Source organism: Lynx rufus, unplaced genomic scaffold (genome assembly GCF_022079265.1).
Source record: "Lynx rufus isolate CCGP_SWC_20201006 ecotype Redwood Valley unplaced genomic scaffold, mLynRuf1.p SCAF_2, whole genome shotgun sequence".
Classification (NCBI taxonomy): Eukaryota; Metazoa; Chordata; class Mammalia; order Carnivora; family Felidae; genus Lynx; species Lynx rufus.
Genome location: NW_025814834.1, coordinates 58,609,180 through 58,621,671, shown reverse-complemented (window position 1 = coordinate 58,621,671; position 12,492 = coordinate 58,609,180). Strand labels below are relative to the sequence as shown.

The following is a 12,492-nucleotide window of genomic DNA, read 5'->3' as shown; positions in this document are numbered from 1 at the left end:
GCAGTTATTGCACTAATCTTGAAATCAAAAAGAAGGGTAAAATTTGAGACACCTGAAAAAAATAAAAGACTGTTGGGTTTGGCCGTGTGAGATGAGCAAGAAGGAAAAGTCCTCTTAACCATGAGATAATACAGGCACGGTACCTTGGGCTTTCCGGTCTATGAAAAGCTATGCAATACGAAGGAAAAAAAAAAAAAAAAAAAGGTGCGCTCCCAAATACAAAAGGTAAACTCGAAATTAAAGTTAATTTTAAAAGCATTAATTTTTTAAAAAAACCTAAACAGGGGCGCCTGTGTGGCTCAGTTGGTTGAGCATCCGACTTTGGCTCAGGTCATGATCTCACGGTCCGTGAGTTCGAGCCCCGAGTCGGGCTCTGTGCCGACAGCTCAGAGCCTGGAGCCCGTTTCAGATTCTGTGTCTCCCTCTCTCTCTGCCCCTCCCCTGTTCATGCCCTGTCTCTCTCTGTCTCAAAAATAAATAAATGTTTAAAAAAAAAAATTAAAAAAAAAATAAAAAAACCTAAACAATCTTAACACCAAAAAAATATATATCTGATATGGGATATAGCGTTTGCTATGATGTGAGGGGAGAGCCTCTAAAGGGAGTAGTGCCGGGGCCTACAAACATCTTAAAATAGAGCTAAGAGAAAAAAGAAAAGTGATGTCTTGGTTTCAGTCTTATGGACTGACTAAATCATAGTGTCATCAGCTAACAAAGGGAATATAGATGTTACAGCATATTTGGGAGTAAAACTGGTGAGTTCAGTTTTGGACACAATGAGGTTGAGGTGCCAATGGGGCAACGTGCGTTCAAGGACGTGTTCCAAACTTAAGGGCCCACGGTTAACGCAGTAAAAGCATAATGAACGCTGATGCCTGTAAATTATAAAACTGGTTCCCGAAGAAATAGTGCATTACATTAAAAACAAAACAAGCTGATGTGAATTGGGAGAAGCACCAGTTGAAACGGGGACTATCAGACACATCAATACGACTTATTTTCATATTCTCCTTAACACTTCCCTGCTGTACATCTAGCTCAAAGCAAGGAAGATCATATTTTAGCATATAAATTACTCACAATGTGTACTCACAAATTCCCTACTCCCACTACCGCCGCTTTTACTCATTACTATTTCTTTTCCATGTGACAATTTTATGGTCATTTTCAATAACAAAAGGAAGGCTGTAGGTTTCCCCAAGACATATGAGTTAAAAACATTCCCAACAATCTAATCTCCTCGATTCTCTATTCTAGGATTTCCTGGGCTGGAGTGGATGGAAAGTGATTCAAAAATGACAGTGAGGAGTAGCATGAGAGAGGGTGAGAGGGTGGGAAAGAGGTAGAGCTTGAGGGCTTTGGGTGCTACTTTTCTCTACAGCAAACCCTTGACCCTAGGGTATTTACTGATGTCCTTCAGTGAAAACTGAGTGACAGCCACGCTAGAAGATGAGTGGCACGATGGCATAATGGAAAGTACCTGAACCTGGCAATGACGCAAGACTGAGCTCAAATTCAGTTCTGTAACTTTCTATGTGATCTCAAAGGGATTTAGGGCAGATGGCAATAAAGGAGAAAGGAAGAAGAGTGTTGTGCAGACACCTGTCCCCCCCTCACCCCCACCCTTCCTTCTTTGTTATTCTGGTCTGTAAATCTTTACATGTACACTCGTTTACCCTAGACACACAGATGACCAGACTATTTGGAAATGGGGTGTTGCAGAATCCTAGAATCACAAAATGTTATGAGTGGAAAGAGGGAAAAACTGACTTTAGGAAGTTCTGTATGATTTATGCCGAATCAGTCTTTAGTTCATTTAGTGGTAATAAAATAACTATCTGAATTCTCAGCCCAGATTTTTTTCCCCTGTATGCCACAATGTAAACCTGAAGAACAATATAATTAAATAATTGAAGGGGGATTTACCATAAAAAGCCGATTTCCACGCATGCAATGAGCTTTATTCTGCAAGTACACAATTAATCCAGAATTCAGTACGAAAAAGTACTGAATTATATTGTTCTCCTTGTCAGAAAGATTAAGTCTTGTGGATGAAATTAAGAGCAGTCCCTGCTCGCTCAAACAGGCATAAGTGATTGGAGAAAGCATTCGACACGCTCATGTTACAGCAATAACATCATCTTTCTGTTCTCTCCTAGTGGCTACCAAAGGAAATTGTCATGTCTTTGACCTTTTCCTTAGGAAGTTTCTACTTTTAAGTCTTTTCGAAAGAATAGATGAATGAATGAACAAAGACAACGGGTAAATATTCCAGGCCTTTGGAGAGGCAGCAATGTAGAGTGAGTAAGAACACAGACTCTGAAGCCAGATTATTTGGGTTCACGTATCAGCTACACAAATTATTAAATGTATGACCTTGGCCAAGTTATTCAATCACTAGGTCCTCAGTTTCCTCATCTGCAACGTGGCGATAGTGACAGAACATATATCCTAGAGTTGCTGAGAAGATTAAATGAGGGTCGAGGCGTGACATAAGGTAAGCCCAATGGATAAGCAAGCTACTGTATTACTGTTCTGTTTTTATTGCAGGGTTAATGGAAATATTTGTTTCTGGGCACTGTACTATAAGCTAAGAACAGCCAAAATACTAGGCAAAGTTTAGTCGACAGGAAAGAGCCAAGAGCTCTCAAGAAAAGCTGCTTCAGCCAAAAGCCATCCGAAGAGAAATGATATTGGCTTTAATTTTATGAGTTACAAAGATCTTTTCTTAGCTCCTTTCCTTATTCAAGAAATAGATGGGAGCTGACACAGCAGGACAGACGGGGGAGAATGGGTAAGATGAAATAGAAGAAAGCAGCTACAATAAAAATGCTTTAAAAGTTTTTCAATTCTTAATTACTGAGTGCTACCATTCATGAGGAATTTTTTAAGGGTCTCAAAGCTATTAAAATGGTAATTAGGTCCCAAGAAAACAAGAACCAATTCAATTACATGCTGGATGCTTTTAAAATTTAAAGCCCTCTATTAAGAGGGTTTTAAATGAAGCACAGTTATAATTACAGGTCCATGACCAACCTTAAAGCCAAAGTGTAGGTTCCTGGCTGACGCTGGCTCTCGCGAATGAGGTAACTCCCCTCAGCCACACTCAAGAGCTGGTCTGCTTCTTCTCGGGAGATCATGCCGTGAAACCTAAGAAAAAAGTCATTTCAGAAACTGAATGCTTTCCACCTTTCTCAATAAAGCAAGATAAAACAAAGCCCTCCACCTAGACAAAGTACTGCCATATAATCGAAGGGGAGCAGTTGGGTTTAACTCTGCTTGTGTTTCTCTGGGCCTGGCTCCTGGCCAGCTTCTCTGCGGTAACGAGAACCGCACCAAAGTAGTTCTCCAATCCATTTAACAATTGTGAAATCAAAATTCACATCCATCTAAGGGAAGATCAAACCACCTCTCTCAAGAGGACAATTTCCTTCTTATGTGGCCAGCTGACCATATGGACGTACTAAAAAATACACAGAAATGTGTCCCATTTCCTTCCTTCACGCTAGTGGCACTGCTCCAGAATTTTGGCTCACAGTCTATGTTGGCAAGCTGCCAGGACCCTGGGTTGCCCTTAATTGGCATGATTGCCCAATAATGTGCATAATCTGCATCACTGGATACTCAAGCCAAAAGCAAACAACAGGAATACTTGCTTTCGCTCCCTGCTAAAACCCTATTTTTGATTAACGTGGACAAAAAGCACGAAGAAAAAACCATAAATAACACATTCTTTACACAAAGGCAGTGGATTCATTTATAGCATTCGGACAGGAAACACTGACAAAGAAAGAAAACGTTAGCGGTGACTGCTGATTAATACTAAAAACTAAAAACCACCTTGTATCTGTATGGTGACTTACAATTTACAGAGAACTTACACGGACATTACATCCTTTCAGTAATTCAAGGATAAGTGAACTGAGAGACTGCTCAAGTGAAACCGCGGTTTTTACTGGTATGAAAGAAACAAACGTCATTTGATTATGGAATGATACATTTAAAAGGCCCTGAAACGGCACCTTAATAATTTAGGAACTGTACTAGTGGGTAAGTGCTGAGCTTCCGGAGTCTTTCTCGGGGGAACAGTTCTGTCTTTCTCAATTCAAGCCTTAAAACAGTTCATGATACAAATGTTCAAATCATAACAATCAGGGCAGCTAGGTCTGAAAGGAGATTCCAGGAATTTCTTATATCCATATATTCCTCAGTCGTTCAGAACCAGGCCCATCAGACTCTGCTGGAGGCAAGAAGATGGTAACCTATCCCTGGTGGTTGCACATTCCATTAGATTAGCATACTGGCATTTTGTTTTACGTTGAAATGACATTAATTAATCAAATTAGTAAAAGTTAGTATTTGTTTTTAAAAACTCAATTAATTTAAAAGAAAATCTCATTAAAGGACACAAACTTTGGAAAAGAACTTGACAACAAGGGTATTTAAAGAACTGTAAAACTGTTCATATCAGTTGAACCAAAATTTCAACCCCAGAAAAAGCTTTATGCGCTAAGATGTTTCTGATGGTGTTATTTTTAATAATATAGTTTAAAAGCAAACTAAATGCCAGAAGCAGCAAAGTGACGAAATCATGGTACAACTATAAAAACCAGCAGTGGCTCCCCCCAACTTATGTGTCTGTGTTCTAGTCACAAAAGTCTTGAAAACTTAGACAGAATTTTGAAAAAGTTTCAAATATTTGCTATATACATCACCGTTTATCTGATACGATCATAAGTCTTGAAAAACAAATGATTTTATTTGAAGAATGATGGGATTCTTCATTTTTAGGTGATTTTTATTTTTCTTTCCAAAGGCCTATATTTCTTTTATATATATATATATATATATATATATATATATATATATACTCAGAAAAACTAGTAGGACTTTAAAAATTATTACATTTTTCATAAAATAGAAAAATGCTCATTATTAATATTAAGTGGAAAAATCAGGCTGTAAAATTGTAATACCTAACTGTTGTAAAACCATTAGGAAGACAGAGCCTCAGAAGGTAATATTTCAAATTGTGAACATTAGTTATTTCTGCACAGCATAAATTCACTTTTAGAAAATTTGGACAATAAAGAAAAGTGTTACAGAAAGCCACCCATCCCACTGTACATACATATGTGAATATATATTGATACACTTAATATATACATACACACACAAATATATACATTTTCCTCATACACATCTAGTATTACTTATCTATATGAATTGCATCTGTATTTTAACATCATTCCATATATACATTTTTCCATGCTCTTTTCTTCTCTACACTTATCTTTATTTTCCATATTTTCACTAATTAGAAGAATTCTATTTCTAATGAAAAAAACAATTTAACTCACTCAAACTTGAATACCTCCTTCATCTTGCTTTTATTTTTACTAAAAGCATCCATTTACCTGCCTCTCTTACATATTCCAATCTATAAAATGTTTTCTCATAATCCATACTCACTCTCTTCCATAATACTTTGGTCTGTTTTCAACCTATTTGGGAAGAAAAAAAAAAAGATATTTGTGAAAATGCAAATGTCCACAACCTAACTCAAAATTTTGCATTTTGTATTTGTGGCAAATTAAAGCATATATATATAATTAAAGCATATACATACAATTATGTATAATAATTATATAGTATAACACTTATATATATAAATATAATTAAAGCATATATATATATATATATAGTTACACACACATATATATAATTACTCAGCCATAAAAAAGGATGGGATCTTGCCATTTGTAATAATATGGAGATATTATGCAAAGTGAAATAAGTCAAAGACAAATACCATATGATTTCACTTATAAACAGAATCTAAAAAACAAAGTGAACAGACTCTTAAATACAGAGATCAAATTCATGGTTGCCAGAGGGGAACAAAAGGGAGGGGATGGGTGAAATAGATAAAGGGGATAAAGAGGTGCAAACGTCCGGTTATAAAGTAAGTCATGGAGATAATAGGGAATGTAGTCAATAATATTGTAGTAAGGTTGTATGGTGACAGATGGTGACTACACTTATTGTGGTGAGCACCGAGTAACCTATAGATTTGTTGAATCAATATGTTGTATACCTGAAACTAATGACATTCTATGTCAATTACACTTCAATAATTTAAAAAAATAAAAAAAAAATAGGGAGCCTGGGTAGCTCAGTTGTTAAGCAACTGACTTTGGCTCAGGTTGTGATCTCACAGTTCATGAGTTTGAGTCCCACGTCGGGTGAACTCGTACCGTGCTTTGGATGAGCTCCAGCCCCATGTCAGGTGAGCACGAGCCCCAGGTGAGCCCTGCTTCAATCCCTCTCTCTCCATCCTTCTCTCTCTGCCCCTTGTGGGATTCTCTCATTCTATCCCTCTCTCTCTCTCTCTGCCCCTTGGTCACTTGTGCCCTCTCTGTCTCAAAAAGAAAAAATTAAAAAATTAAATTACAAACATTTTAAAATTTTTACTAAAAAATTAAAAATGAAAATAAATATATTTATGCCAATATACACCAATAGAGGAATAAGTAAGCTGATTTATAGTAAATGCACAGCTTGGAGGAATGTGTAGCTCTACAGGGATTAACATGAAGAAGTCACCAAGACAAACCATTAAATACAAACATAAGTTAGGAAATAATTATACAGTATGACACCATTTAGGAAAAGCACATTTACATGTAACACTTTAATACATGTTCATAGATATACAGAGTTGTGGAAAAATATATACCAAATTCCAGTGGTTTCCTTCCAGGACGGTTGGGGAGGAAATGAACTGATAGGCCCATTAGAAAGGCAAAAGAGAGGTTTTAGTATTATCTGTAATATAATTTTTTATTTCTTTTTTATACATTAAAATTTTTTCTATTGGAGAGAGAGTGAGCACAAGTGGGGGAGAAGGGCAGAGGGGAAGAGAGAGAGAGAATCTTAACCCAGGCTCCATGCTCTGCATACAGCCCAACATGAGGCTCGATCCCATGACCCTGAGATCAAAACCTGACCCAAAATTAAGAGTCAGATCCTCGGGGCGCCTGGGTGGCGCAGTCGGTTAAGCGTCCGACTTCAGCCAGGTCATGATCTCCCGGTCCGGGAGTTCGAGCCCCGCATCGGGCTCTGGGCTGATGGCTCAGAGCCTGGAGCCTGTTTCCGATTCTGTGTCTCCCTCTCTCTCTGCCCCTCCCCCGTTCATGCTCTGCGTCTCTCTATCCCAAAAATAAATAAATGTTGAAAAAAAAAAATTAAAAAAAAAAAAAAAAAAAGAGTCAGATCCTCAACCGACTGAGCCACCCTAGCACCCCAGTAATATAATTTTTAAACAAAGAATGCATTCATGCATTGCTGATATAGCCAATATCACCTTTAAAAAACAGAAATCAAGATTAACTTTTGTGTAATTTAATATTAGAGTCTTGGACACATTAGGATCTATTCCCTCTGTGGAGTCCCTCAAATCGTAAGATCTTTGGCTGAAGGTAAAAGCTCTTTATCAAGCCTATGGGAATGAAGTAAAATGAAAGGAAAGTTCTTGAATACACCCTACTCATGGATGAAAATTCTCAACAAGTACAAAGTGGCGTGGCTGAGGAACTGGTGGCCATAAATGGTATAGCAATCCAATGGTGTTACAACCCAAGACAAATAGTGATTATGTCCTACATAAAATGCACAATAAGCTTCCACTGATTGCCTAAATAGTCATCTTTGTAACACAAGTGATTAGGTTTTACATTGCTGAATAATTATTTTGCTTTACTCAAAGATTTTTTGAATTAAAGGAAATTAGGTAATTTCCTTAGGATGATTAATATTACTGTTAAAATATGCAACAAGCCCAAAATAAAACTGACAAACCCATTGCACCTTGTCTGCATTTCTATAATGGAAATATCAAATAAAACAAGTTTAAACTAACTCTTTTTCTCTCTTATCTAGATAGTGAAGGGGTTCAGAATATGCCATTTTAGGGTAAGGATTATTTTGCACTGAAGGCGATTAAGAAACAGAGAGCATGGAAAAAACAATTAGCCTGACCCCTTTCCAACTCAAGGCAGGGCATAAATTTCTCTTTGTAAAGGGAGGGGATAGCTTTACAACAAGGAAGAGATAACAGGGAGAGAAAAACACAATGACTCAGGGAACAACTCTTATCATCTGAGGTGACTTGAGTCTGCATAATAAACCTTACCAAACAACCCTTATTTACTAAACATTTCCCAGTCCCCTTCCCACAACTCACCCTAACCCCTCTAAAGCCCAAAACACTTCTGTCTGGTCTCTTCAGCACACTTTATCATCCTTTGTTCAAGTGGTATAGAAGCCATTGGGTGAAACTGCCTCTTTGGGGTTTTCAATTACCTGCTGTGAGCCCCTCCTCCTGTGTGCATATGAAATAGACCTGTTGTATTGTTTTGCTTTTTTAAGTTTATTTATTTTGAGAGAGCGAGCAGGGGAGGGGCAGAGAGAGAGGGAGAAAGAGAGAATCCCAAGCAGGCTCTAGGCTGTCAGCACAGTGCCCAAAGCAGAACTCCATCCCACGAACTCTGAGATCCTGACCTGACTGAGCCAAAACCAAGAGCTGGACGTTTAACTAACTGAGCCACCCAGCCGCCCCAGAACTTTTCTACTGTTAATCTCTTTCGTCAGTTCGATTTGTTGCCCCCAGGCATTGAACCTAAGAGGATAAAGGAGAAGTTTTTCATTCCCTACAACAGCATTTAGATTTTTGCTGACGTCTAAGATGTCAATACTTAGGTGGTGAGCTGGAATAGTCTCTTCAAACTCATAGGATAGCATTACTCTGATACATAATCAAATAAAAAAGGGTTAGTAATATAAGTAATGATTATTATTAATGATCCCAACTGATTTACTTTCAAATACATCAAACTGGGAATCTAAATGTCATATGCAATAATAGAAATGTATTTATATGCTTATACAAACATTTGTATAAGCATAAGCTTCTAAGTTTCTAAAAAAATAATTAAAAAAAATTTTTTTAACGTTTATTTATTTTTGAGACAGAGAGAGACAGAGCATGAACGGGGGAGGGGCAGAGAGAGAGGGAAACACAGAATCGGAAGCAGGCTCCAGGCTCTGAGCCATCAGCCCAGAGCCCGACGCGGGGCTCGAATTCACGGACAGTGAGATCATGACCTGAACCGAAGTCGGACGCCCAACCGACTGAGCCACCCAGGCGCCCCACTAAAAAAATAATTAAAAAAAATAAAGTTCATAATAGTAGTTGAGGGACTTTTTACAGTCTGACATCAATATGACTAAGTAAGACCTGATTTTAAATTAGTACTTATGTTGAATTATTTGCTTTGCTTTCTCTAATTTTCTGTTTAGTTAACATTTTTTTCATGATACCATATCATGGGTAGGAAAAATGGCAAACAAGGGGAACAAAAAAGATTCCAACTAAAAATAAAAGATGTTCATAAAATGCTTTGTAGCTTGGCTGTCATACCTCAGAGAAAGAAAGTTTTAAGTTAATCTACCATTATTAAATATGACATAAAGTGCAAAGTACAAGAATTCAATAAATAGACGCCATTTTACAATATTTGAAATATCAATGGAATTTGTTACATTAACATTTACTGTAGTTTTATAACTAATGAACTATTTTTTCTTTTTTTAATGATTATTTTTTAGTATACAGTGTTATATATTTTCTTTACATATATATACATATATACGTATACATATATATACGTACACGTATATATCTATACATATATATACATACAGATATATACGTATAGATATATATGTATACGTATATATACATATAATTTGAGAGAGAGAGAGAGAGAGAGAGGGAGAGGGAGAGAAAATCTTAAGCAGGCTCCACACACAGTGCAGAGCCACATGGAGGGCTTGATCCCATGACCCTGAGATCATGACCTGAGTTGAAATCAAGATTTGGATGCTCAACTGACTGAGCCACCCAGCCACCAAGAACTATTTTCTTCATATGTAAAACATTTTAATCAAATTCACCAATCACACTCTTTCAAATTAAAGAAGTCTTATTTCTTATCTTATTTTCCACAAAAACAAGAAGAGCTTGTTTAATATATGTTTCTTGCTCTCCAAAGGAAATCTGGAAACTGTAGAAATAAACACTAAAAGCATTATAAATGTTAATTCCCCCCCTCCTCCCCTACAACGTTATAGACTGACCTTTCAGATTAGTTTTTTTTCACTAAGGCAACTTTATCCCATGACTATAAATCAGAACAGTTGTTCCCCCACCCACAAATTTTTCTAATTTAAATTCAAATTTAAAGAACATGTAATTCTGAAGGCAATGTCACGAGAACAGTGAAGCAGAAAATTCAGAAAATTTCCAAAATGTTTAATGCTGCTCTTTTCTAACAGTGGTATTGACCTGGTTAGAAGTTACAGAAAATCATTATCTCTTTCTTGTTCCCACTGTAAAAATAGTACTTGGAGGCAGGTACTTTAAACCTAGTCTGGAAGTCTATACGATGCTTGTAAAAGTTAGGGTATACATATATGAAATTGTAAGAAATAACAGAACCCTGGCCAAATATTTACTATTTTTTTCAGGCAGCAGTCTAGAGTATATATATAAAGTCTACACACAAAGTACAAATGTTCACAAGTGTCAAGATTTTGTTTTGCATTGTTTTTCAAAGTGGCTCAGTTGTTTAGAGACAGAGAAGAGGGGAAAAGGGAGAAAAATACACATTTGGTATTTGCTTCCTACAATGGTAGATTCTGAATTAGTAAGTCACTCAGTACTCTAACTTTGGATCTATTTTAGTTTCCTGTATTAGTCAGGCAGGAGGAAAGCGAGAAGGAAGTGAGAGGAAGAACAGGAGGAGGAATCTTACAACCGCTCAAGGACAATCAAAGACTAGAAATGGAGGGGCGCCTGGGTGGCTCGGTGAGTTAAGCATCCAACTTTGTCTCAGGTCATGATCTCGCAGTTCATGGGTTCGAGTCCCACATCAGGCTCTGTGCTGATGGCTCAGAGCCTGGAGCCTGCTTCAGATTCTGTTTCTCCTTCTTTCTCTGCCCCTCCCCCACTTATTCTCTCTCTCTCTCTCTCTCTCTCTCCCCCTCCCCCCCAAATAAATAAACAAATATATACACACATACATACATACATACAAGACTGGAACTGGATAACCCGGAAGGATGTGCTACATGTAAACAATGCACAGTTTTCCACTGAAGTACAAATTTTTTTCACTACGTTTTCTAAATTACTAGGTTTTTTTGACTGCACTTTATACCACAGAAAATATCAACATGGGTAATAATTAAACTTCAACAAGCCATAATAATTTAAACTTACAACAACTTAAAAAAAAAAAAAAAACAGTGCCAGCATAGTGGAGGAGTAAGTACACATCAAATAACTACATGGCTGGAAATGACTTCTAGGGAAGAAGTGAGAAAAAAGAGATCAGAAATGTTATAGAACTTACAAAGACTGTTTAATTTTTTATCCTCCATTAACAGTAAGATAAACTTCTAGGTACCTGCCGCCCTCCTCAATTCTGTAGCATTCTTGATGATATTTAGATCAAAGTGAAAAGTGCTAAGAACGCAGCTTCCTTTTCATTGTATTTTAGACTTAGCCAAGAAAACCACTAACCTTCAGCATGCCAAATAGGTTATTTCTCTATTTACTGTCAGATTTCACAAATTCGATGAAGAAAACGTATTTACAGGGGTTTTTTTAAAGCTCTGTAATTACTACTCAGTGACTTGCTAAACACCAGTTATTCAGCTTCCTGATATTAGTTTCTTCTTTTATTAATAGACTGAACTAAAAACGGATAACAGATAAATTTAAAAACACAAGATTCTTTGTTCACTACTTTCCCACCTTAGATTAAAGCAACTTGTAGGTTTTGGGAATAGAGAGGTAGAAACCACCAATCTGTTTATGTAACAGTTAATGTGGTAAAGGAGCTCTTTTTGGAATTGTAGTTGTGATCTCCAATTTTATAAATATACTTCTACATTAGGGCATCGCAGATTGTGACATCAAAGCATATCTTACTACCCAATTGCTTACGAACACTGAATTTTAAACAAGAGCAAAAAATGACACCAAAAAGGGGCCCTTTCAAAAGTAAAATAAGGTGAAAACAGGCTTCTGAGTGACAGGCTGATTTTAAAATAAATAGTTGGTTTTACTAATTCAACAAACAGGACTAGTCAGCATTCATAAAACAATACTTTCCAGCCGCATACTTTAAGTGTTAAATAACGAATGGTCACAACACCCAAGAGATCTATGAGCATGATAACCTTTATTTTTAGAACCCGAAGTTCTAAAGCTATATATAGCCTGTCAGCATATAGCAGCAATCAGTTGTGAAGCTACAATTGCAATTCAGGTGCTTTCTTCCCACTTCTGAAACAAACTCTTGTGCTCCCACCCAGCAAAATAAGTCCTCTAAAACAGAGTAAACATAAAACAAATGCTTTATA

The 12,492-nt window shown here is 36.9% G+C and overlaps 1 protein-coding gene across 1 annotated transcript in view; it reads right to left on the bottom strand.

The window, feature by feature from the left end:
- CHN1 (chimerin 1) overlaps positions 1-11,547 on the bottom strand; it is a 140,730-nt gene extending 129,183 nt beyond the window's left edge. Inside the window, exons 1-3 of the mRNA XM_047084698.1 lie at positions 11,478-11,547; positions 5,473-5,504; positions 3,037-3,150 (exon numbers count right to left, since the gene is read on the bottom strand). Of these exons, the coding sequence (XP_046940654.1) occupies positions 3,037-3,140 (104 nt within the window). The 5' untranslated portion in view covers positions 3,141-3,150; positions 5,473-5,504; positions 11,478-11,547. The remainder of the gene's footprint in view (positions 1-3,036; positions 3,151-5,472; positions 5,505-11,477) is intronic.
- Positions 11,548-12,492: the final 945 nt, after the last annotated feature.